The sequence below is a fragment of the Rattus norvegicus genome, chromosome 4 (assembly GCF_036323735.1).
Source record: "Rattus norvegicus strain BN/NHsdMcwi chromosome 4, GRCr8, whole genome shotgun sequence".
Taxonomy (NCBI): Eukaryota; Metazoa; Chordata; class Mammalia; order Rodentia; family Muridae; genus Rattus; species Rattus norvegicus.
Window position 1 is genome coordinate 68,693,220 of NC_086022.1, and position 27,514 is coordinate 68,720,733.

Genomic DNA, 27,514 nt, shown 5'->3' on the forward strand with positions numbered 1-27,514 from the left:
TGTAAGTGTTCCCACATGCCTCCATATGTATGCACATGTGTGCATCCATGTGTGATCCATGTATGTGTACACTCAAGCACACATGCGCTGGTATGTGTGTGCACACCTGTAGAGGTTAAGGGCAAACCTACAAGAGACAATTCTCTCCTTTCACTATGTAAATCCTGTGAACTGAACGCAGGTCATCAGACTTGCTGAGCCATCTTGCTGGCCCGGTTTTCCTTTTATTCTTTTTAATAAGACAAAGTTGGGATCTATTATGAAGGAATTTTTGTTAAAGAGAAGTGGATGTTGATTAAGAACAAAGATGATAGCCGCTGTGGTGTATAAATATTTTTACATATTGCTGGATTTGATTTGTTGAAGGTTTTTGTGTCTAAGACACACATGACACTAGTCTACACAACTTACTGTCTTTGTCTGGTACCAAGCTAATACCACCTTTAGAAGGGAAGCAGAGCCTGATTTCAAGCTTTTACTTTCTAGAAGGAAATGCAAAGAGTTATTGTTAGTTGCTTGTAAATGTTTAGAAGAGTTCTCTACTAAAACCATCTGGAGATTCAGTAAATTTAAAATTATGAATTCCATTTTTGTGGTCATAGGATGGTTCAGACCGTTACCATATTTTTCTTTTATTAGTAGTGTTTTTATCCACATGGAAAGCAATGGATCCATGACCGCATTTTCACATGCACTTTATCAATCAGCTGCCACTCCCCTTCCTGCCCTTCTGTCTCCTTACGCAGTTCTTCCTTTGTCCACTATGTGGGTAATGTATGAGGGTCTCTACAGGAGGGCATCAGACTACAGGAGGGTGTGAACTGCCATGTGGGTGCCAGGAACCAAACCCAGGTCCTCTGCAAGAGCAGCAAGTACACCTAATAGTTGAGCCACCACACACCCCATTTTTTATTTATTAAAATGTTTTTTATCATTTTGTGTCCTATTCTTAGTAGTTGCGTAATTATGAATGCATGATCTAGCTTGGTGAATGCGTGGGGCTGCCTTGCCACCTTGGGTGACATGCTGAAACCGTTCCTGCTGGTCCGTTTCCCTCTTTACTTCAGAATGTAACTGTCTCTAGCTTTTCGTCCAAGTACATTGGCCAACGTTGATGGCACTTTAGCTCTTGGGTTAGCATCAAGCATACTTTGAGAAGTATACGGGCCGAGGGATAGCCTGTTACCTTTTACCCATTCTGTGAGGGATAGCTTGTTACAGTTACATTTTTACTCATTCCGTGGTCTTTGTTTTGGGAAAATTATTCTGTTATCATTTCAATTCTGGCTGGAGAACCTCCCTCAGCCTTCCTTTGAGGACAGATCTGCTAGTGATAAATTCTTAGTTGCCCTTCTTCTTAAAATGCTTTTTTAAACCTGTTTCCTGAAATCTATCAGAGAGATAGTGGAAAATTCTTTGCTTATACCACTTGGCAATGTACCAGTTCCTTCTGACCTCCATGATTTTGACCTGTGTATATATACATGTTTGTGCATGTGTACATGTTTGTACATATGCACATGGGTGCTCATGTGTGTGGAAGTCAGAGATCTATGTTGCATGTCTTCCTCTATTTCTCTCAACTTTGTATTTTGAGACAGAGTCTTTCACTGAAATTGGAGCTCACTGATTAACAGGATTGGCTGCCTATCCAGGTCAGGGCTCTCCTGTGTCCACCCCTCCAGTGTTAGCATTACAGGTGTGCATAGTCATGCCCAGATTTTTTTCCCCCATAGGTGCTGGGAATCGAGCAAGTCAACTTGAGTCATCATTCCAGTCCCCTACTTTCCGTGGTCTTTTTGTCTGTCTCTCTTCCTCTCCCTCTCTCCCTCCCTCTTTCCTCCCCCCCCTTTGTGTATTGTTCATACGTGTGTATGTGCATGCTCCTGTGTAGGCAGAGACTGAAGGAGGGCTGCAAGCATCTTGTTGTCACTTCCCCATCCTATTCTCTTATGACAGGGTCTCTCACAGAACCTGGAACTAAGTCACCCAGCCATCCTCCTGTCTCCACATACTAGGGTTATAGAAACAGTGTCATATCCGGCTTCATGCATGGGTTCTGGGAGCTGAACTTGGATGCACACGTTTGTGCAAGCTCTCTTATTTACCAAACCATGTGTGAGTGTTGGTCTTCATGATTTCTGCTGAGAAATGTGCTGCTCTTTTGACTTAATATCCCCACAAAGGGCCATCTTGAAGATATTTCTTCTTTCTTTTTAGCATTATTCTCCCAGAAGCTCAGTTGCGACGTGCCTTGGTGTGTGTTTGTGTTTACCCTATTCGAGGTTCTTTTGTCTTCTTCATTTTTTTTTCTTCTTGAATTTTTATAGTCTTTTTTTTCAGATTGGGGCTTTCCCCCCCAGCTAGCATTTCTTCAGATGAGGGTGATTTAATGCACACTTTACGTCTGAGAAACCCTGCTTTGGGTAGAGGTGAAGGTTCTGGACCCTCCTCAATGTGGACAGCAGCCTGTGTCTGTTCTTCTCAGCTGGGCATCTCTGACACCTGCCCCAGAGTCTAGGAAACTGTTGGTTTATGGCTGGCCTGGGTTATTTTCAGTGTTCTTGGTTTAAAACAGTAAGAAACAAGTTGGTGGCCTTCCCTTCCATGCACCACATCTGTTGAATTCTTGTGGTCCGCAGACTTCCCTAACAATTTTGTAAAATATGATCACTTGGTTGAGTATTTTCTGAGTGCCTAATAGGAACCAGATAAATCTTTTTTTCCTCTAAAATATATATATATATATGTGTGTGTGTGTGTGTGTGTGTGTGTGTGTGTGTGTGTGTGTGCGCGCGACCATGTGTTCTATTGTGCGGCTCACTCAAGTGTTGTGCACATGTGCATGTGGGTGCACATGTGTGTGCAAGCATGTGAAGCCAAAGGCCAATGCTGGGCGTCAGCTTTAATTACTCTCCGTTTTATTGGTTGGGACATGGTCTCTGACCGGGCCTGGCGCTCACGGCTGGCTGGCCTGTGAATCTGAGAATCCATCTGTCTTTTCACCGCTCTCCCAGCCCTGGGGTTCTGAAGGCACACTGCCACACCCAGCTTGCTTTACATGAATGCTGGGGACCGGAACTCAGGTTGTCACGCTTATGGGACAAGTGGCCAATTGGGCCACCTAACCAGCCCCTTTCTTTTTACTTTTTCTCCCTATTTGGTGATAGGGAAAGTGATTTTAAAATGGACAGCATTTTCGCTTACGAAAGCTGAGTCAGAATGCTAGAGCACACTCAGCTGCTTTTTTTTTTTTTTTTTAAATGTTCTTTCCCTTTTAAAGTCTGACCCATGGTGCTCGGAACAGGTCAGCCAGTTACACCCAGGAACAAGCCATCTCACACACTGGAAGCATGCCTGGCCCCTTCGCCCCTTCGACCTGTAATTACTCAACTTCACGGTGCACAGTTGGTCTCTAGTTACTCCCAGTGGTACTTAAGCAGGGGGAGGGAGCGACCCAGTGCTAATACTGACTCCTTTGCCCCACCCACTCACGCTTCTTCTCCATCCCCTACTTGGACCAACTCTGGCTCATCTTCAGAAACCATCCCTGAGAATTCTTCACATCACCCTCCAGGCACTGACCTAGGCATCCCCTGTTCTCACTCATGCCAGCCAGAACATCCTGCTGTGTGCTAATTGCCATCCTGTTACCCCCCCCCTCCCCCAGACGAAGAGCCCCCTGGAGGCACCTGGAACCCCCTAGAGGTCTTGGTGGGTTGGGTCCTCCCGTATGTCAATCAAGATAAACCACGTGTGTAAGTACTTCCCATGGCCAGAGCTCACCAGCATCATGTGACTGGCTAAGGCTGTCTCTGCTTCTCAGATGCTGTATCTGCTGAACTTCCTTGTACAAAGTTCAGGCTTCCTGAAGCAGGTTTAATCATTCCCACAGTCTCACAAACATCTACTAATCCCTCCAATGTAAAATGACTATAAATATCTTTGTTCTAAAATGCCAACCTCTCACTTTTGGAAAACTCGGCCCTTTCCCTCCATCTTACTGTTGGATCTTGGGGGCCTTCATTAGTGCATTGACATCTATTGACCTGTCTTTCCTAAGCTGCCTGAGTCAGGGACTGTGTTTCATCTAAATTTCCAGCTCTGGGACAAGGTGGCAGTCCAAAAGTGTTGATGGGAAGAGCTTTGGTGGCGCTTTGTGGCAGATCTACTATGTCTTATCATTGGAGCCTTTACTCTCCAATCGCTACCTATTAACTTCCCACTCATCATTCACCCTTCATTCTAAACCACTGTGAGTTCTTTCAGGGGGTAGGAGAAATGGGTAATATCAATGTCCTGTTTTAGAGCAGATTTGTTCGTTCCTTCCCAGGTACTATCTTGGCCGTCGGATGTACATTGTCATTTCAGACCCAGACATGATCAAGGAGGTGTTGGTTGAGAACTTCAGTAACTTTTCCAACAGAATGGTATGTAGCTTCCTCTCTGTGCATGGAGGGGGACAGGGTCATCCTTATGAGTATGGGAATGGAGGGGTGGCTTGTGATAGTTAACCTCGGTTGATAGTCTGACACGCTTAGGAAAAGGGAACCTTGGCAGAAAAACCACCTCTATCAGGTTGACCCGTGGGCTTGTCTGTGAGGGCATTTTCTTGTTTGTTAGTTGATGGTAGATGCCCCAACCTGCTGTGGGCAGTTTCATCCCGAGACAGGTAGTCCTGGATAATATAAGAAAGGCGGGTGCCTGGAAGCAAGCTAACAAGCAGTGTTCCTCCATGGTCGGTGCTTCATTCAGTTCCTGCTTCCAGATTCCTGTCTTGAGGTCCTGCCCTGACTTCCACTGATAGCGGAAGCCGTCAGTTGAAATAAACCCTTTCCTTTCTAAACTGCTTTTGGTCCGGGTGCTTATCACGCCAACAAGGATATTAGTTATTTTGGTTGTTGCTGCTGTTGTGATAAAACACCATGTTCAAAAGCGATTTATAGAAGGGTTTATTTTAGCTTACAGTTCCAGAGAGCTTAGCATTCATCATGGTGGGCAAGGGTGGCAGCAAGCAACAGACATGGTGGCCAGATAAGGAAGCTGAGAGCTGACCTCTTCAAATGGAAGCAGAGAGAAAACAGGAAGGAGGTGATTCTACAAACACTGGAAACCCGTCCCCCAGTGATGTACTTCTCCTAGTAAGACTTCACAAAGGTGCGACGACTTTTCCAAACAGCACCCATGCCCGGGGACCAAATGTTCAAATATCTGAGCCTCTGGGGAGAGGGGATATCCTCATCCAAACCACCACTAACGAGAAGCAAATTAAATAGGATGGGACCGAAGTATGCTCCCCTCAAAACCTCTCAAAGAGTTTCTGGGAAATGCTCACAACTGCTGCAAAGGATGGCATTTATTCCTAGGAAACACCAAGAGAACCAGAGCCGAAAAGAAGTCGGAGCTGGTAAAAAAAAAAAAATGCTAAAGACAGGGGAGTTGACTAAAGCTGTGTTCAAAGCCGGAGGAGCCACGGGGCGCAGGTCACGTGATTGAGAAATACCAAGCAAGGTTAATAAACAGCAGCGGGAGAGCAGGCTTTGGGGGTCAGGGCTTACATCTTTCTAGGGAAGCATGTGAGCTACGGAATAAAGGTAAACAAAATACCAGTAGGAAATTAGCCCCACGGACTAGCAGCAGGAGTCCGCAGAGGAGCTCCCCCCCCCCCCCCCCGTGCCAGTTCAAGTCTCCAGCCCGCTCCTCTCGCTTTTTACCTCTAAGGGAAAAAAATTCCAAATAGAAGAAACGGCGGTGCTAAGTATTGCCCATATTTCCTCAAAGTGAGGAGACAGAAATTCTAACGAAGAAGGTTAGTGACCTTCATGTTGATTCTTAGAGAGAGTCTCAGGTGCTCTCATTAATAAACAGATGCTTGTGTAAATTTCGACCACCTGAGTATCAGCCATCTCTTACTGGGTCACATTAAAAACTGTGTGTGTGTGTGTGTGTGTGTGTGTGTGTGTGTGAGAGAGAGAGAGAGAGAGAGAGAGAGAGAGAGAGAGAGAGAGAGAGAGAGAGAGAGAGAGAGATTGAACATGTTTAAGTATGTAAGTATGGCTGCATGCAGGCTACAGAGTATGTGGAGAAATGGAGAGGTCAGAGGACGACCCCAGACAGGTGCCTGTCTCTTCCCGCCTTCCACCTTATTTGAAACAGAGGCTCTTGTCATTTGCTGCTGCACACCCCAAACTAGCTGGCAGCGAGCACAAAGGAATTCTGCCTTCATCTCCCATCTTGTTGTGGAAACACTGGGATTGAAAACACACGCTGCTGAATCTGACTTTACAGGGTCTGTGGACCCAAACACAGGTCCTCACAAGTGCACAGCAAGCGTTTTGGCCCTGAGTCATCGTCCCAGCCCCCGAGTTTCACTTACCAGACTTGCAGAGATGGTAGGTAGTACATTCCTTCGTTTGGTGGCTATTGGCGACCCTGTGCACACCTGCCATGGGACAGGCACAGTGAGGACCGTGATCGATTGTAAAGAGGAAGAAGACAGCACCATGACCTCAAGCCTTCTGAAGGAAGCAGACCAGTGGAGACATTTGCAGCACACATGGGAAGCTCAGGTGGGAAAACCTACTTATGGCTGCACAGTGCTTGAAATGAAGCCATAAAACTTTAGGCTTCCTTTGCATTCTCTGCTGGGTGAGCAATCCAGAGTGGGTTTTTGATCATCGTTAAGAATACATGAGAGGTGGGCAGATTCGCCCATTCAAAGCACTTGCCGCTCTTGCAGAGGAACTGGGTCTGGTTTTCAGCACCCACATGACAGTGTGCATTTCCCTGTAATTCCTGTTCTAGGGGATCTACTGCCATCTTCTGGCCTACGCCAGCACTGTACCCATGTGGTGCGGGACACATGCAGACAAATACTCATAAACATAATACATACATACATACATACATACATACATACATACATGATTGATACAGTGATATAAATGATTGATACAGATATATACATACATATATATATATATATATATATATATATATATATATATATATTGATACAGTGAACCTGTCCATTTCACAGACAAGGAAACTGAGACCCACAAAAGTTGCATGGCCAACCCAGTCACAGACTAACTTGAGGATGGGCAGAGGTATGAAGGCCACTCCCATTTCAAGTCCAGAGCCCTCTCTGTACTTCACTACCACAATAGGAATCTCAGGTGACATTCCTACATATCAAAGTTAAACAGAGTAACTGACCCAAACTGTGCTCATCTTCTAGCCCCAGAACACTGTGCCCAGCTCCACATCCCACATGGCCCTAGAGAAGGTGACCATTTGTCACCCTGCCTCCGTGTCCTTAGAGTGGCTAAGGGAATTGCAGTAGCTTAGCTGTTCCCTGCTGCTCTGGGAATGACCATTCATTCACCCAAAGACCCTTGGCAAGCTCTGGCCTGCTGAGACCTGAAAGGCTGAGCGTGATGCTTCAGCCAGGCTTGCAAGTTAAGAGTTTATGTGTCAAAGAGCACAAAGCACCAAGTCACACCCAAGCAGGCCACAAGGATCTCCAGGTTCTGCTGTGCTTCCTGAACTCTCCTGAGCCCCCGAAGGTGACATGGGCATCAGAGTTGTGAGCCTCTATTTGACTTTCCATGACACTGGAGACATTCAAGGGGCAGGAAAGCTGGCCCTGAAGAAGGCTGCTCTCTGATGGGCACCTGTGGTGCAAACAGGCCCAACACATTTGTTCTAGCAGAGGCCACTAAATAAAGTTGCCCTTGGCCTCTGTTGGCTTCTCTCCCATACCATATTTTTGGCCTTCTTTAATTTCCTTCTCCCACACTAGTTCATGGGCCCCAAATTCCAGACTAAGGGCATTCGATAAGGGAGGAAGAGCTCAGGTGTGGAGGTCTTCTCGCAAGATGGAGGAGCATGTGTGACTCAGAGACAGTTCACATGTACCAACCTAATCTCTACAACATAAGGTGTCTCTCCGGTCATCCGGGCCTCTCTAGTCTCTCCCTAGCCTCCCAGCCTGCCCCCAGATCTTTGCACATGCTGATAATTCCTACAACATGAGGTAATATAACAACAGGGCTTGTGCTTGTTAGCAATGTGAGCTCCTGACTTCTTAAAGCCCCTTGTTCCTTCTTTGGAAACCGGGGATATACAAGCTACCTTACTAGGCTGTGGTTAAGTTAGATGGTGCCGCTCACACGAGCCGTGGCCCTGCGCAGTGTGTGGTAGGTTCAACAATTGCTCAGTATCCATTGCCTGCTTTCAATGCTTCACCACCTCTGCAAAACCCAGCTGCTCTTCAAGGCGCTCAGATTCTGCCTCCTCCAGGAAGCCTTCCCTGCTCCCACCACAGTTCCCTTCTCTGCCCTAGACTCCTGGTCACCTGCGTCAGCTATCTTTGTAACTGATCCCATCTGGGACTTCTGGGTTTTGTCCTAAGTCAGTGATTTATTTTTTAGGCCTAAGGACTTCTTTTTTGTACACCCCCTTTGTGGTCCAAACACACAGTGACTGTTATGGTTTGACTGTGAAATGTCTCCCAGCGTCTGTCTGTCTCAGCTTCTGGTCTACCAAGATATGAACAGTAGCTTCACGCTCTTGCCACAGCACGGCGAGCTGCTCTCTACTGCAGTTCCTGTACCGTGATAGAGTTTACTTTGCCCCATGAGGAAGAATCAATCCGTAAGAAGACGTTATCTCAGGTCATGTATTTAGCCGTGTCGATGAGAAGAAAGGTAAGCCATCTCTTCTGGTTCCAAGTGGAATGTTCACACGTCCGCAGGCTGGATGGAGAAGCTGCAGTGTGTGGTACGCCTGAACCTGGGGGTCCCTATCTCCTTCCCAGCCAGGTCACTCCCAAGGACTGTCATAGATCAGATCGCTAGGAAACCCTGGAGATCATTTCCCATCTGGGATGACTCCACTTATCTTCAGCTTTGTTTACGGTCTTTAAAACAATTCCATATTCATGATCAAAAGCAGCCCTAGTGACTCACTTTAAAACAAAAAAACACACACAGTCATTAGAGTGGGATTTTTCTCACAGGTTTCTGAAAGTCAAATTAAACCGGGTTCGTGGTTCCCTCTTTTCCATACGCTTATTTATCTGCTCAAAGAACTCGGGGAGATTAGTGAGGCGTGATTTCCCCCCACCGACACCATGCCTCCTTCCCTTTAATAAGCCATGTTTACTTAAGTGCTCAGCTCTATTATACATTCACTCGGTAAACATTAAACGCTTACTCCACGCAAGCGTCTACCAAGAGGTCCCTTGTGATACAGAAACACTTCCACATATTAGTTTGATGCATTAAATGAAAAGGAACTTAAATAACACGTAGCTTCATTTTCCACCGTTGAGAGCCCATTGCTGCTCACACATCCCATTTTTGAGTCATGTAGCTTCAAGGACAAGTTGGTAGAGCATGGCCGTGTGAAGCTCCAGAATTTGATGTGAGCCGTGAGCAGCTCATCAGGGAGCTGAGGTGACATGACTGGGGACTCTAACACACATCAGTTCTGAGTAAATATTGAATCAAAAAAAAAAATCACTGAAAGAAGTACTCTTCTTTCAGCTGGGCGTGGAGGCACATGCTTATAATTCCTGTACTCAGGAGACTGAAGTGGGATAGTCACAAGTTCAAAGCCAGCCTGAGCCATATGAAGAGAGTCTGTCTCATAAGAAAAGGTTGGGGATACAATTCTCTCTCTCTCTCTCTCTCTCTCTCTCTCTCTCTCTCTCTCTCTCTCTCTCTCCCTCCCTCCCTCCCTCCCTCCCTCCCTCCCTCCCTCCCTTCCTCCCTCTCTTTTTTAAACTCTAAAATGCTGGACTGACAAATGTCCGGACTCAAGAGTGACAGCTCTCACCTCACACTGCCCCTCAGGTTTTGTTGTGAGGTATGTCTTGGCTCCATCTTGTCCTTATCCCTCCACCTCTATTGGCACTCCTGGTACTTCCGGAGACGGCTCCACTAAAACTTAAACCCAGAGATGATCACTAAGCCCAAATAAAAAAAAATTTTTTAAAGAATTTGTAGAACCTCCCAGCAGCTTGGCTCTTAAAAATTTACTTAAATATTTTTATTCCTTCTTTTTGGTCATCCTATACTTACTGAACTTGAGGATGACTTGTTTTGAATACCAATGGAAACTGGATCTGAGTCCACACGAGCTGGCAGAAATGTCCACACACCTGAGGTCAGCTGGTCTTTAGCCTATGTTTGGTTGGTCCAGTTGGACAGAGATATGAAGGAGATGTGTTTGATCATCTAACATGTTACCCAATGCTATGAGTTCTCACTCAACATGGTAGCATGGAGAAGCTAGAGCTTTAGACACACGTTTCCTGTTTTGGCAGCTTGGATATGGAGCAGAGGAGGGAATTGAAGCCATTGCATAAGTGTGAGGGGTGAGTGCCAGCCCTTAGGCCCTTATGGATAGCTCAAAGACTACTTCTCTAGGGACAGGTTGAATCACACCAGTCTCATCTAAAGCCATGTGACTGATTCCGTGAGTGGTTTTATTTTGGACTAAAAACCCTGAGGGCCCTTGGGGCCTATAGTTAGGCTCTCAAAAGACCGTCTCGTCCACTCACGTGGCTGTTACACTTCCAAGGATGAGTCACCACGAGACCACAACTTGGCCGAAGAGATGGCTAAAGTCAGGAGGCAAATTAGTCCCTGGAAACTTTATCCCTCTGTATCAAAGTGGCACAGTGTTCAGAGAAACCCAGAGGGCAGCAGTTCCTTGAAGTGCTAACAGTCCAGAAAGCTCCATTCAGAGCCACCAGCAGGTCAGACCCACCTGTGCTGGGGCCTTGGGGATCCTGTGCTAGTCCACTTACCATAAAATTGTCCCCCTTTAACCCGTCTTTACCCCCATAACTGGCACTTTCCCTTCCCTAACTTTGGACAATCAGTCCATTTGCTGCTAGCCCCTGTCTGTCCCTTAAAGGAAGCAGCCAGGAAGCAGGCTCTCAGATTCCCGTGGTAAGAATGGTTGCTACAGATGCCCTAAGGAAGCTCTTGTCTCTTTGGCCAAGCCTGGAAAGTGTTGGGTTTTTTTTCCTTTCATTCTTTCTTTTTTCCTCCCTCCACTCAACTCTCCTTGTACATCTCTTAGGAAAGATCAACCCAACCAGGCATGGTAATGCACACCTTGGATCCCTCAGGAGGCAGAGGAAGATAGATCTCTGAGTTTGAAGCCATTCTGGCCTACAGAGTAAGAAAGAAAATAATAATAATATAATTAATAATAATGATAATGATAATAATAATGATAATAATAATAATATGATGATGATGATGATGATGATGATGATAAAGGTCATCCCACATGATAGGCCCAGAGCTCTGAACAAGGCAGTTCTTCCTGACAGCTCAAATGTCCAGTGAGACCAGCACCCCAAAATGTGCAGGTGCAAACTTGTGTGTTTGGCTCCCTCTCTATTAAGGCAGGCCTCTTTGTTTTATGGGAAGCACTTGGCAATGCATGGGCACTGGGCACTGGGCACTGGGCATTCTGGGTGAAATCACACCCGGAAGCCTGCCTGTTGCCTGTGAGCTTCCCAACTCATTGTTTTAGTCAGAGACTAAATGGCCATTGCACCATTTGCACAGCATGGTGGGTTGGTTCACACTTGGACATCATCTTTCTAGGGCCCGAGTACCCCTGAGGTCCTGGGATGCTGGAACGGCCAGGACTAAGTGGCATTGACTTAGATGTTCAAGGTTTTCTTTGTCTCACAACACTTCTTTCTAAATTTCAAAACATTGCTAAAATGATTTATATTTTTGGTCTTCAAATGTTCTTGTATCTAGGGTGGGTCTTCCCTCAGTCAGCCCAATCTAGAAACTTCCCCCCAGCCATGCTCAGAGGTTTCTCTCCTGGATGACTCCAGTCCCTGTCAGGTTGACAGCTGATGCTAACCGTGGGATAAGTCATTGTACAGGCGAGCGCTGACCCTCGTTCTCTCCTCTTCCCATTTTCTCCCCATGTTCCTCCTCTTCTTAACAGTTGCCAATCAGTGAGGTGAAAGCCTTGGTTTAAATTGTAAACTGATTTAGCTGTGTGACCTGTCTTTTGGCTTCTCTGACCCTTGGATTTTTCCTGTATGGGTGGTAGCATTAGGCTGGTTGATTAGCAAAGTGTTTGACACAGACAGGTCAACCTTGGAATCCTACCACAACCTACGCAGTCATTCTAAGCTTCGAATGCTGGCACAAGCTCTCTCTCAGGTCCCTTAGGAAAATGTTGTCCCAGCCAAGGACAACAGGCAATGTGTCAGGGACACCCTTGTCCAGCTCTTGTGCTATTCTACTTAGGGGCTTTGCAGAGAGCTGTTGAAAAATTCCACAGGAGAGGATTTGACAAGTCCCAGTTCCCCTTCCCAACTCAGGAAGAGCCCTTGCTGTCAGGTGCGGGGCTAATCGAAGGTCTAAGTGTATGGCTTTCTACCCCAAAGTATAAGCCATAGTTGGCACAGATCTTCGCACAGATCACGGTGATCATATGTAAAAGAACCTCAAGTGGAGGAACTGGAATAACTGAAGTGACAGAAGTCTCACTTGGCTATACTTCAACAAGTGAACATGTCAAAGGTTTCACATAACCAGGAGCAAAACAGACAGGACCATGGAGAGCTTCTTCATGTTCGTGAGATTATGTGGGAATCAGAAATGGTGGCAGTGACAACCATGGTACATCATATGTTGTTGGTATTATGTAACCAACTTGACAAGCTTAACGTAAAACCAGTGGCCATGCTCAAATAGTGACCTCCCATGTGACGTGGCATCCCTGAAAGTTTTTAACCTCCATCCCTCTGCTTGCCCTCACTCTTCCACTTCCTGCCTCTTTTAGGCTGAGAAGACACAAAGGCTTATGGCTCCAATAGCAGCCACACCTTTCCAGAGCCTGTTAGGAATCCATGTTAGATAAGTCAGTTATCCGGCCTCCAAGGAACTATGTGGGAGATACAAGGAAGCTAGTGTGAGCCAAGCTCAGGGACACAAAGCAGGTGACATCGATAGTAGTCATTGAAAGAGGGCAACTTCAGTCACGTGCAGAAGATGGAAACTCTGAGTCTAAAGTTGTTCAGTGGTGGAGTGTTTATTTTAGGTCTAACCTACAGCAAAACAAATAGAAAACAAAAACAAACAAACAAAAAAAAACTCACTAAATTATCTCTTAAATGGTGGTCCATGTCTGAAAACCATCACCGAAGTGACAGATGTCTAAATCTATTGCACATCACAGTGGACACTTCCTGAGGCTGAGCAAAGGCTTCCTCCCAGCTGGGTTATCCCAGCTCTGAACAGCCACATTTTAGATCCCAACTTGAAGCCTTCCACTGATTGACTCTCATTTGGTGTTTACTCATCTCAGTCCAATCTACACAAATTAAAGATATCTGACACACTGTTTCATGTAGTTATTTTTAGTTAGCATAACTTTAATATAGAAACCTTGGTTATAAAACTCAAAGTGTACACTTAGGTAACTATCAGTCAATTCAAGGTTCAGAGATGAGTCTAGGCTGGACAGGGGATCCCCTTATGCTTCTGTGCTGGGCAGAGGGTCCCCTTTTGCTTCTTCCCTGTGTTCTCATCCTTAGCCCCTCAAGGTGACCACTGTTCTGCCATCTCTTACCTCAGACTTCGATATCCCATTCTTGACTTTTCTCTAAATGAAAACTTACAGAAGGTGCCATTCTGTCCTAGCTGTTTTTCCCCTCAATGTGTCTGTAAGATTTATCTCTAACCAGGTGCTAAAATAAATGCAGTCCATCTTGTTTATTGCTATATAGTTCTCTGATATAGACAAGATCACTTGTTCCTCTGTTGATAGACGTGGAGGTAGTCGCTAGGTTTTCCGTGTTCTAAGTCAAATTGTTAAGATCGCATTAAGGAAATGCACTGAGGAGCACAGTCCTGGGATCAGAACTGCTGAGTCACGAGAGCAGGTGTGCCCTTGGCTTTCTTGTTTACCACGGATCAGTTTTCCTCAAGCAGTTGCCTTGGCAGTCTGAGGCGGAGCTCTCCACCTTACCTGTCCTTCACCCTCTGCTGTTCCGTTGCTTTTCTGGTTTGGTAGTGACATATCACGGCCATTTCAATTTGCATTTCTCTAATGAGCGATGATATTGAGCGCTGTTTCATATGCTCACCTGCCATTTGAACACCCCCTTTTGTGCTCGCAAGGTCTTTCCCCCTTGGTTTCTGACCAATTAATTGCTATCCTTATATGATCTGAATCTTCTGTCAGATAAACACACTGGGGATAGCTTCTCCTTGTCTGAAGTTTCTTGTTTCTTGATTGGTTTGTGTGTGTGTGTGTGTGTGTGTGTGTGTGTGTGTGTGTGTGTGCATTCCTATATCCATATGCAGATGTCTATGTGGATGCCAGAGAGCAGCAGCCTTAGTGCTGTTTCTCCAGAACCACCCACCTTGTTTTCTGCAACAAGGTCTCTCACTAGTGGTTACTGTAGCCTCCCTAGCCAGCAAGCCCCTGTCTCCACTCTCCACTGCTGAGACTACAAGTGCAAGTCACTAGGCTCAGCCATAAGGACATCTCACCAGGCCTGGCATTGAACTCAGGTCCTCAGGACTGTGCCGCAGGTACTTTACCAGCTCAGCTACCTCCCCCGCCCCTTGGTCATTTTCTTAATGCAGTCATTTGGTAATAAAGCCCTGAGTATCGAATTCTCTAGCAGCATTGTTTTTGCTATTCTGTTGAAGCAATCTTGGCTGTCTCCAAGCTTTTGAAACTCTTCTGTAAGTTTCACTTGCTTTGCCTTTCACACCGTCTCCAGATGACTTTCAGGTATGAAGTAAGGTATGGATCATTTTGATGTCCAAATGCCCCAGGATCATTTGTGAGGAAGACCATCTAATCCCCGAGTTAGTAATATCTTTGTCACAAATCAAGATAGTGTGTGTGTGTGTGTGTGTGTGTGTGTGTGTGTGTGTATGTGTGTGTGTGTGTGTGTGTGTATTTCTAGATTCTGTTTTGTGACACTGATTGATGTGTGTGCCCCAGTACATTTGTATACCCACAGATAAATATTCTATCATTACAATAAATAGATGGAAGTATAATTTCAGGTGCTTTGATCCTTTGTATATAGTTCTGAGTAAACTCGTCTACTTCTGAAGAACTGACTTCTCAACAATGTAGAATTTCCAGATCCGTGAGTGTACCACGTAGCTCCTCTTCCTCTTAGCGACGCTTCATATTTTAGTTTATAGGTCTTATACATCATCTGTTAACAGCTGTTCCTTAACAATTCAACAATTTTAAAGCTGGGCTTGGTGGCACACACCTTTCATCCCAGCACTTGGGAGGCAGAGGCAGACAGATCTCTAAGACTTTGAGACCAGCCTGGTGCATTAAAAAAAAAAAAAAAAAAGACAAGTTGTTATTGTTGTTGTTGTTGTTGTTGTTGTTGTTGTTGTTGTTGTTTTAGTTTGCACTCAACAGTCTTACATGCAGTGTTAATTAAAAAAGTATGTTGGCAGACACTCCACGAGCTTTCTGCTATTTCTCCACTCAATCTATAGTAGGTGCAGCCTTCTATTCATTGATATCATTTTATTCAAAGTCCACTAAGATTTGTCTCATGGTGGCTATTGAGAGTTATTAAATATCTTTTACCTGTTGAGATTGTATACATGTTCCTCCTTTATTGTGTTAAGAAATCCTATTTGATTGCTTTTCAAGACCTACACTCCTTGAACAAGCCCCCTTGAATCTGATAAGTAGTCTCTACCTTGTCACTGGATTATACTAGCTAGAATTTTGTTTAAATGTCTTTTGCATCTGTGTTCATGAGAAAGTTATTCTTTCTTACAAGTTTCTGACAGATTTGGAATCAGCGTTTGTTGGCTCGGGCGATGGTCGGCTTAATGTCCAATTGTGCTCCTCAGAGCATTGATCTCGGTTTTGATTACTGAAAATCAGTAGTTTATTATGCCAGTAACAAATAACGTACGCAATAATTAGATTAGCCTCAATGTAGAAGCCTTTGGTTTTCTGTTTCACTCCAGACTGGTAGAGTTTATCTGTCTTTGTTCTATCAGCCATAAAAATACCCAAAAGAATTATTTACCCACCCATTTCCTTCTCCATAAGAATGTCTTGGAAGTAAGTCATAAATGCCCTGTTTCCCACATCTACAGATATGTGTTTAGGAAAGAAAAGAGAATGAAAAAGTTACTGTGGCACCATTTGCTGTTCGTGAACTTGTGCTGACTCCTAAAAGTCCTTCTTTAAAAATTCCTTTAAAAATTATTTTGGCTTATACATATAAAAGGTAGGAATGAAATGTACTATTTGTATGAGGGAATGGAGTTTCCCTCAGGAGGAGTTTTCAGCTGTGTTCTAGCAGATAAACAAGAAAAGGGCTGGGGACAGGGAGGGGGAGGGTTTAGGGTAGGGGGAAGAACCAAGAGTTAGATGAGCTGGTGAGAAGGCTCAGACCCTTAAAATGAAGTGGTGTCATGGCATTGGCTGAATGGCAGGAAGTTGTCTCAAGTAGTGCAGGCCAAGGATGTTCTAAGTATCTTAAATGTGTCAATACAATCCTCCTGGTTGCTCAGTTCAAAACTCTCCGTGTCATCCTTGACTCTGGTCTCCTTATTAGTCAGGCCCTGACTTGTAGACCAAAGCCATGGCAAGAAGGAAACTTAGGGAGGAAGTGCTAATTCTGCCTCACAAGCTGAAGAAAGAGTCATCCATGGTGAGGAGGCACGTGTTGGAAGCACGAGGCATCTGGTAATCAGAAAACAGATATAAATACACAAACTTGCATGCAGAGAGAGAGAGAGAGAGAGAGAGAGAGAGAGAGAGAGAGAGAGAGGTGTATCTCCTAGGTGATTCCAGATTCAGTCAGGCTGACAATGAAGATCAGGACCACACTTTCCCACCCCATAACAACCCATCAGGAAATTCTATTGACTCTATCTCCCAAAACACACGAAATCTCTTTCTCTCGTCTGGCCACTAACACAGGCCACTCCTCTCCTTATCTTTGTGTTTTTCCAAAAGTTTCTTTCTGTCTGTGTCCTGGCTCTCCACAGTTTGTTTTAAGCACTGATGCAGAGTGATCCCAAAATACCAAGTAGGCTCCAGATTGAAGCCTCTATTCAAAATACTTCTGTGTGCAGACATGGTGGATATACTGATAGTCCCAGTACAGAGGCAGGAGGATTGTAGCTGGTCTTTGCTACTCTGTGTTCTTCTTTTCCCACTCTTTGTCCACATCAGTTTCACCCCGTATCAGGATATAAGAAAGAGGATAGAGGGAGAGAGATCCTTGAATCTAATTTCTTTACTTCTTTGAGCACAACTACTAATAAATTACAACCAACCCCCATGAACAATGAACAATGAACAACCAACAACTCCACCTCTCAGGGTCCTAGCATTTATATACTCTGAAAAGTTGCCAGAATTCCAAACATCACACAATCACAGACACTATCTGCACCTGGCAAAAAGCACCCCTCTGCTACAGCACGAGGCAAATCATAGTCAGCTGCTGCTGACAGTCCGAAGCAGCCCTATATCCCCACACTGGAGATTAAAACAAAAACAGATTTTATAATACTTCTGGTTTTTAAAAAAGAAATCAGAATTCCAGAATTGTCACAATAAAGGATAACAAATTCCAGGCCATTGTGGGCTTTTAAACAAGATCCTATCTCAAAAACAAAATTCACCATGCTTCCCTTGTCATTCAGAATAGAAGTCCTTGGAGGCTTCATGGTCCCTCACACACAGGTGACCTCTCCACCATCCACGCATCACCCATTGTCCAGCCTTGCTTGTTCCTTGAGGTTCATAGGACACGACTTAGTATCTTTACTGAAATGATTTCCATGCCTGCAGGTTGACTCCTCCGACCCATGTTCCCCAAAAGGTTTGCCCAGATGTCACATACTCTAAGGGCCCAGCATTGAATGATACATTTAACACAGACCTTGCTTGTCCACTGTGGGCAAGTCATTCCTTATGCTTCTGCCTGCCTTCTTCCTCTAGAATTGGTGTAGACAGAGAATTTTGTTTTGTTCATAAATGTATTTCAAGCACCCAAGTCAGGGTTTTGCTTTATCCAATAAACATTTGTTAAGTGAGAAACCTCACAACCCTGTTAGAATATAAATAACTCTATCATTGATGGTTTATAGATCAGGAAACTGAGGCCTGGGTAGACCACTCCTAAAGCTTACCCAGACCCAGACCACTGCATTATCTTCCTAAGTCTAGCAAGGGCTTCCAGAAAGCCCCATGCTATTCCAATAGAGAAGAGAGAAGGGCTTGACAAACATGAGATGGGAACCTGATGCCTGGAACCCATGTAAAAGCAGCCTGGGCTTATAATCCCAGAGCAATGGAGTCAGAGACAGACTGTCCCAAGGTTCACTGGTCAGTCTGTCTGATTTGCTTGGTAAGTTGCAGGCCAGTGAAAGACCCTATCTCAAGAAAAATGTTGGATGGTCCCCAAGGAATGATACTCAAAGTTGACCTCTGGCCTTTGCATGCAAAGGCACACGTGTTCACTTACACACAGATGACCACACGAAAAGAAAAAAAGAAAAGAAAAAAAAAAACCAAACCAAACCAAAGCGGTCCCTGTGGTGTGTCTGGGAGGGGCAGGGGCTCGTGAGAACTATCCTTGGCTTACAAACAAGTGAGAAGAAGTCTCACGAGGAGGACTTGTGAGCTGGGGTTAGGTTTCTGCTTCTGTCGACTTTTTTTGGTTCTTTTTTTCGGAGCTGGGGACGGAACCCAGGGCCTTGCGCTTCCTAGGTAAGCGCTCTACCACTGAGCTAAATCCCCAGCCCCGACTTTTTTCTTCTAACTAATGCCAGCAAGCATAATAAGGGCCGGTGGGATGGTTTGTGGAGTAAAAGTGTTCCCTGTGCAAGCCTGACAGCCTGAGTTCAATCTGGGCCCCACATAACGGTGGACAGAGAGAATGGACTCTGAAATTGTCATGCTCGCATAATAATAATACAGTTGTAAATGTAATGATTGTGCATAACAACAAGACAACCATACACTGCGTGATGTCCCTGGTTCCTCACGCCTGTCTTCTCTATCACTTATCTCCCTCACAGAAGAATAACAGCATATCCTCTTTTAGCGTTTTGCCACCCAGCCCCTTGTTGTCATCTAAAGCCCCACCATCTAAAGCACACCAGCTTCCTGCTTCCTCCTAACCGCAGCTCAGAACCCCTTGGTCAGCCCCTCCCCTTCCTCACCCCGCTGTAGCCTTCAGTTCACTCTCCTGCCTCGGAGATCAACTTTCACACTTTGGGAAGATTCTGCAGTGTGGAAAATGGATGGGTGTGATAAGGCTGGAGGCAAGGCAATCAGTTAGGGCAGAGATAATGGTGACCTCAGCCAGGGTGGTGGCCCTAAGGATGGAGTGGGCTGGCCTTGGCTGATCAAAGAGATTTCAAACTTGTGATTGATAAGCTTGAAGTGGAGAGAGATGACCCAAAGGTTTCATTCTTTCTTTTTCTTTTTCTTTTTTTCTTTCTTTTCTTTTTTTTTTTTTTTTTGGACTAATAGTATGAAACCAGCCATGCGCAACAGTTAAAAAATAGATTTTTTTGATGTTGACACACACACGTAGACACACAATGACACATAGGCACATACCTGTGGCAAATGAGTTGGACAACAAAATCCAAATCATTTATGAAATACTCAAGACTTTCTGCTCTATTTCTTCTCTCTCTCCTCTCCTCTCTCTCTCTCTCTCTCTCTGTCTCTCTCTCTCTCTCTCTCTCCTCTCTCTCTCTGTGTATTTTCTTTGTTTGAGGTGTTTGTTCTGATTTTGGTTGACAGGGTCTCACCCTGTAGCCCACCCCAGCCTTACACTCATCTCCCATGTTCTGGGGTGACAGGCATGAGACATCACACCGGGCTTTCTTTCCTATGTGCTGGCTGCCGTTCCCTGCCCTAACATGCTATGGGTTCTGTATGCTATACACACGCCACTGAAAGAACTTGGACGTACCTTGGCTAAAGGTTTGGATGTGAGCCTGTCCCAGAGGCTCATGCATCTGAACACTCAGCTTCCAGCCAACAGTCTATTTTGGGAGGTGGGGAGCTTTTAGGCTTCACTGGAAGAAGAGATCTCTGGGGGACATGGCCTACTTTCTGCCCGACCCCTCTCTGCTTTCTGAAATGGTAGCAAGCAGCTGGCACACGGTCCCCACCCCCAACGACCACAGAGTCTGCTGCAGGCCTTCCCTGACCAACGAAGAACTATATCCCCTCAAAGCATAGGCCCAAACAAACCTCTCCTCTCTAAGCTGCTTCTTGTGTATTTGGTCACAGTCACAAAAACGGTAGCCACTACTCTTGACATCAACACCTTCTCTCTGTCTTTTGAAATGACCGAAGACTGTTCATTTTATTCTAGTACATGTTTAGACATGAAACACTCCTGTGAGTGTTACCCCGACTTTGATTATCAAAAAAGAAAAAGAAAAACGCAAAAACAAAACAATGGAGGGCTCCAAAACAAAGCTTGTAGGCCAAGGACACAACAGGCTAAGGGGCTAGGTTGAGAGTCTAAGCCTGTATTGCATGGAGAGTCGGGTATTTTCCCTTTAAATATAAGATTCAAAGCAGCAGAGACACAGACCTTCAGTCTTTTGTGTCAGATGTCATTCCAGGTGCCGTCCTTTTGGGTTTTGGCTTTTATTCTGAGACAGGTGGTCCCGTTGTCCTAGAGCTTGCTTGCTACATAGGCTCAGCTGGACGGCCATAGATCTGCCTGTGTCCGCATCCCCGGCGCTAAGACTACAACATCCATCTGTTTTAGCCTGGGTTCCATGTGTTGAACCCAAAGCCTCAGTGCAGGGCAAGCATTCTGCCCCCTGAGCCAGCTCCTCAGACCCCCACCGCGTGGGTCTTGAGGACGGATCAAATCAGTCTTGATCCTGATTCGCCGATTGAGTCTGTCTTAGCAGAACTGTATAAACCTGTGTCTCGCTTTTCTTCCAAACGAAAAGTCTTAGCCAGTGTGGCACAGGCTGGGGCTTTGCCACTCTATAAATATCCAAAATGTATGATTTCCTCCTTTGACTCTGGAACCTAAATAAACAGATTATGTTCCAAAAATTCCATAAAACCATAATTTAGTGGCCACGGCACTCCTAAAGAACCTCATTCTAAATAAAGAGCGGTATTCCTTTGCAGAAAAAATATCCCAGCAACTTGGTTCTAATATATAATTAAATCCTCTAGATACTTTGCAGTTATGTTTTATGGCTTATTTTGAGTGTTCATATTTTATCAGAAAATTATAATTTTCCTCTAAATAGGAGTTTTTTTACAAGGCGTTTGAGTTATGATGGCTGGCTTCAAGCTTCAGCTATAATTAAAACTGTGAAAGGAAATAGCGGGGCCCCATGGCACACATGGTTCTGCAGAGTGCTTAGTCCTGTAATCCTCCTGCATCTGCAGGGCCGGGGCCACATGACCAACAGTGGGGGCATCACTAGGATAGCTGCTTTTAGGATGGATAAGCATGTTCTGGGGGAAAGAGGGGAAGGAGACAGTGGTTAGGGACTCCTTTGTATATTTCTTGGCTCAGTTTCTACAAGGCAGATCCTTAGAGACCTCCTGACCTTGTCACCCTATAGCATGCCCCCACACACAACCTTCCCTTGGAGAAGACTCTCTCATATCTGCAATGCTGTCCACTCAATTGTCAGCCTCATGAAGGCTATGCTGGTCAGTCTTTTGTCAGCTTGACACAAGCTAGAATCATCTGGGAAGAGGGAGCCTCAACTGAGAAAAAGCCCCCATTAGATTTGTCTGCAAGCAAGTCTGTGGGGCATTTCACAAAAATATTATTCGGGACTGATGAGGGAGGGCTCAGCCCACTGTGGGCGGTGCCACCTCTAGGCACCCTGGGTTGTATAAGAAAGCAAGCAAAGTAAACCATTAGGAGCAAATCAGTAAGCCATGTCCCTCTGCCTAGGTTCCTGCCCTGATTTCCCTCCATAATGAAATATGGCCTGTAAGGCAAAATAAACCCTTTCTTCTCCAAGTTGCTTTTGGTCATGGCCTTTGTCATATCAATAGAAAGCAAACGGATACAAAGACCAACACAAAGCCTTTCCTATTCAATACTCTCTAACCAGCTCGTGAACATTATCAGAGCTTCCTGGGGAGACCATGGCACAGCAGCTTACATCGAGGGACTCACAGACAAAAATGCATTTTTTCCCGTTCTGGAAAGCCTGGAAGTATGGGTGACATCAGGGTTGATCATCTGGGACCTATATCCTTGGCTTAAATGACTGTCTTCTATATTCCCCATGGTCCTCTGTCTGTGTCCTAATCGTAAGAGAACCAATTGATTCTGTATAGATACCAAACACACTGGATTCAGGCTCACCATATAGGCTTCCTTTATTTTAATTAAGATTTAATTAAAAGACCAAGAGATTTGAAAATCTCTATGGTCAAATATGGGGTTGTAGGGATTAGGTTTTCAATCTATAACATTTTAGGAGATACAATTCAAGCCATAATGCTTGTACTGGACATTTAACACATCTATGTTGATTAAGGAAAACACAACGACACTCCCAGGCCTACTCCAGACACAGGGCTGTGTCTCCTCTGTGCCTGCTGAGTTCCTCCAACTCCCATCTGCCCGGCGTCATAGCACACTCACAGGCCTCCCTCTGAACATATGACTTGCATATATGTAAATGCAGGTCTCACCTTTGGCTTGATAAATGTTGATCTCACCCTTCCTCAAAGAAGCTTCTTTTTGCAGCCAACAGAGACCCTTACTGAAAGCTACAATTAGTCAAAATGCAAAGGACAACGGACCATGGGGTGCCCATCCCCAGTTAATACATCTACAACACAAACTCCTACACCTCAGGCTCAGGGAACATCTAAGAGGGAGAAAGACTATAATAGCCATAGGACCAGAGCGCTACCATGTCTTCTACATGACAGGGGAGCTGTATACAGGAACTCTCAACTGTTGCCTAAACAAGGCTTGGAAAAAAAAGACCTTGGGAGGAGGAGAGGGGAGCGGAACTTGTAATCAGAATATATTATATGAAGAAATATATATATTTTCAACAGAAGAAAAAGGATGACAAGGCCTAATAGGTGACAATACCAGTTGACATACCAACAGATATAGGGAGGTCTCGCAACATTTCAGCCCCAGTGAAGAGCAATGGACAAGCCCTGAGACAAGTGCTGAGAGAGGGAGAATTGGACTTCTCTAAGGATGAGGCCCCTGTAGGTTATCCAATCCCAAAGGCCAGCTCTAAACACATCTGAGCAGTTCTAAATGAACTTGTGTGTATCTAGAACTGAAGAGTAAAAGATCGTGGGTTTGAGAGGGAGTCGGCAGGGATGGGCCTGGGAGAAGAAGGACTGGGGTGTTGTCAATACAGAGCTCACATATGAAATTTTCAAAATTAAAGTTAAAAAAGAAAAACCCAGTGAATACTAGAACACAGACCCACCAGAGCAGATAAACCCTTTCAAACAGCTTTCCTGAGGTGCTTCTGAAGGAAACCTATTCGTAAGTCCTTTTTCTCACCTCCAAGATCCTAAGAACGTGAATCTGTGACTCAGCCATCTTTGAGCCAAACTCAACCAATCCAGACACCCTAAATCTCTTGTCACAAAATTCAGATGTGACCCTCAACCCTTCACTTTGGTCATCCTCAGAGGGCCTCGAAGGTGCCTCAGAGTACACAGAGGCTACTGAGTGCTTTTGATGATGTCCACACTGTGACGAGGCTGTCTCTGTTGGCCTCAGTTGTGGGTGCTAGATCTTTCTCTGTGCAAGAGAAGCCTAGCTTTGGGTCACTAGGGGACGTTAACAGGTAGGGGTGTGTGTGTGTGTGTGTGTGTGTGTGTGTGTGTGTGTGTGTGTGTGTATGTGTGTGTGTGTGTGTTTTATGTCCTGTGATAAAGCACTCTGACCAAAAGCAGCTTTGCGGGGGTGGGGGCGTTTGGGGGTGGGAAGAATGTATTTGGCTTGTCCATCCAGACAGATCACAGTACATCACTGAAGGAGGTCAGGGCCAGAACTCAACCAAGATCTTGAAGCAGAAACCGTGGAAGAATGCTGATTGCTGACTCCCTGATAGGTTCATGCTTAGCTAGCTGCTTACACAGCCCAGGACCACTGGCCCAGGGAATAGCGCTGCCCACAGTGGGCTGGGCCCTCCTCCATCAACTAACAAACAAGATAACCTCCCCAAACATGCCTATAGCCTAGTCTGATCTGTTCAATCCCTCAATTGAGACTCTATTCTCAGATGACTTGATTGACAGTTAAAGCTAACTAGGACAGCTACTAAGGTGGCTTTAGCTCTGAGGGTGCTAACAATCTGCTTGTTGCTTTCCATTAGGCCTCAGGTCTGGAACCCAAGCTGATAGCAGACAGTGTCCTGATGTTACGTGACAGAAGATGGGAGGAAGTCAGAGGTGCCCTGATGTCTGCATTCAGTCCTGAAAAATTGAACGAGGTAAGAGATAGGAAGCATGGACCCAGTTCCTTAAGGATCTGGCTTCTTCCCCAAAGTATAGCATAAGCTGGACCAGGTGCAAGGCTTGCCCAGGTGGCACATCAAAGTGGCTCACCTGCTGGGGCCCTCAGCCAAATCATTATACGGAAAGCAAAGCGCCTTCCATTTCTCTGGCATCTCACACACCCAGGTACCATCAATCAATGGTTCCCACTGCATACCTGGCTGTCCGGAGACAGTGGCTTGAGGCACTTTGAGGCACTCAGGAGGAAAAGAAGTAGAACAGTTTCTCATACTATGGTGTATCCTGGGGAGCCTGTTCAGATGCAAATTCCCACCCTGGAGGCCCTGACCAGGTCTGAGATTGTGAACTTCAAACTCTTAGATGTAAAAGCACTGGCCATGGGTGATGGGGGTGGGGACTGGGGGGGGAAAGAAATGTTCTCCAAGCAGAACTCTAGGTGGATAGCCAGAGTAACATCATCTTTAAGACAAATACAGTGACTGTCGAGCTCCATGGGATGTCATGAATTCTTGAAGACTGGGCATTTCCCTCCTCAGTCCAGTGGCCTTCCATTCCCTACCAACTGTGCATTTAAAAGCTGGTGTTTGCATTGCCTCCCTGACAGTTTCTCCAACCACTTGTGGAAGGAGGAGATAACAGACAGGGTAGGCTGCCCAAGTGTGTCCTCCTTCTGCAGCAAATGTAACCCTGATGGCTTCTAGATGCTTCCTTGAACTTTTCACCTCTAGATCACTGGTTCCCATTATGGAACCAGAGGCAGATCACAATTCGTTCCCAGCATTCATGAGGTAGAGGCAGGAGAATTACAAATTTGAAGTCAGAGTAAGTCTTGTCTCAGTGAGGCCTTGTCTCAAAACAAAACAAAACAAAACAAAACAAAACAAAACAAACCAACCGCAGAACCTAATTCTTGCTACTCCAAGTCCCACGGACTCGAACCGTCTAAAGTGCCTGAGAGCTTGTGGGCTTTATGAGCTGCTCCATGACTCTACCTCAGCCAGGATGGGTCAGCCCGTGTATGTATGCTTGGTTCTCTGTCACTATACCTCAAATCTACCACTTTTCCAGGCCCTGCCATTTCTTTCTTACTTCTCTCAGTGACTCTAAGGGTTCATTCCGCTTACATACTTACTGTTTGTTCTGTGTCTCACCCTGCTGCGTGGTTGCTTCAGGAGACAGAGTTTTGTTTTTCTTTTTTGTGTTATGTTCCCTTTTTAACTTTTATCTGCATATATAGGCCATCTAACAAGTAAGTACTCAGGTGTGATGACATCAATGGGTGAATGAAGAATCAAAAAAACAAAGAAACTTTCTTAGTTGTTGCTGTGTGGCCAAAACATCAACGAAAGGGAGATCATTTTATCAAGAAGAGCCATTAAGGGACTGTGAGAGATGGTTCCTTGGTTAAGAGTGCACATTGCTCTCACAGAGGACCCAAGTTTGGTTCCCAGCACTCACGTCAGTTGGCTCACAACCTCCTATAACTCCACCTCCAAGGAACCGGATGCTTCCAGTCTCCTAGGGCAGCCATGCTTACATGGGCACACCCACCCGTAGACACATAACTGAGAAGGTTAAGAAGATGAAGCCGACTGTTGTCTCTCTCCTTGCAAACACATAAGCCATACACATGAAAGTAGAAAGGGCAGGTCACAAAGAGACAAAGGAGAATGAGGGAGTCCAGGCACACCGCTGCACAGAAATCACTGTGCAACTGCAACAGCTCCACTCCTTCCTGAATACGTGGCTTTTGAACTTTTGCCACCAAACTTCAGAGTTTATCACCACCCCCAACCCCTGTCCAAGGGTTATTTTAAAATAAAATAAAATACCTGCTTTTCCTTGTATTGAGAGAATTTCCTTTGGCTCTTTAGCAGCTCTTTGGTATGGTCTTCCCTACCTACCTGCACCTATGTGCCACCCACCTCCTTCCCTAACACACACACCCTGTTGACCTCTGGAGGCTTCCTTAGACTGTGATCACCCATCCACTTCACTTATCTAATGTAAGGCTGCCTTGGTCAACAGTGCTTAGAATTACTTTAGGGTCGTTGTGTATGTGCACACACACCTACGAGTTGTGCACATGTGCGTTTGTGTGGCTTTGTTTGTTTGGAAAAGCTATGAGTCAAGTGAGTCACATTTTCATCTAAAAACAAATTGCCTTTTGGCTTTAGACTTACTGGAGAACATGCATAGCCAGAGCGAATGTGACTGATGCCTCTCTACCTCAGGTAGAAGAGGCCAGCAGACTCAGAGTCTGCTGATGGACTAGTGACTGGGACTTACAGGACAGGCTACTGAGGGATACCAAGAACACATCTGACTTTTTCATAGAAGAAAATTTTGCCTGGTTAACCTGGCATATTTTCCACCCATCCTCCAAAAGTGTCTGTGCCTTTAAAAGGGCAGCTGGGAGATTTATTTAAGCCTTGACACTCTTTCAGTAAAGTCCTCACCAAAGACTGTGAGTAAGCCTGAACCCGTGCTCAGTTTTATTGTGAATCAGGAAGTAAATGGACTTAAGTTCAGGAAGCAAAATTGAAATTTAATTTACGCTTCTCCAAGGGAAACGCACAAATAATGGGATGCCCTCACCTAGGTTAGTGTTCGTTTCATTTTTAAATGTCATAACTCATCAGGAAGGGGAGACACAGTGGAAACTGTGCATCTGTGTTTTCCTGCTGAACTCTTTCAACCCGAAGGGACAACTTTCACAAACTCATGTAAGATTGCGAGAGTCAGCAGGAGAGTGGCAGGTGGCCATCAGGCACACAAGAGGGGAGAGCGCTTTGAGGAGGAAGCTGACAACCCCACTGATGTGGGGAGACAGGATGGCTTCTGCTATGGCCGGGATCCTGAAGGCCTCTGAAGGCCTGTGTGGTAGAGGCCGGGTCCTCAGTGTGGCAGTCCTGGGAGTTGGTAGGAGGTGCATCTGGGGACTGTGGCATCCCAAACATCTCCTTCTCTTGCT

At 45.4% G+C, this 27,514-nt stretch overlaps 1 protein-coding gene across 2 annotated transcripts in view; it reads left to right on the forward strand.

Annotated features, from left to right (window-relative positions):
• The window catches only part of Tbxas1 (thromboxane A synthase 1), a 172,119-nt gene that overhangs the window by 61,379 nt on the left and 83,226 nt on the right, over positions 1-27,514 (forward strand). For both annotated transcript variants that reach the window (XM_039107073.2, NM_012687.2), the window contains exons 4-5: positions 4,334-4,430; positions 24,399-24,515. In XM_039107073.2, the coding sequence (XP_038963001.1) occupies positions 4,334-4,430; positions 24,399-24,515 (214 nt within the window). The remainder of the gene's footprint in view (positions 1-4,333; positions 4,431-24,398; positions 24,516-27,514) is intronic.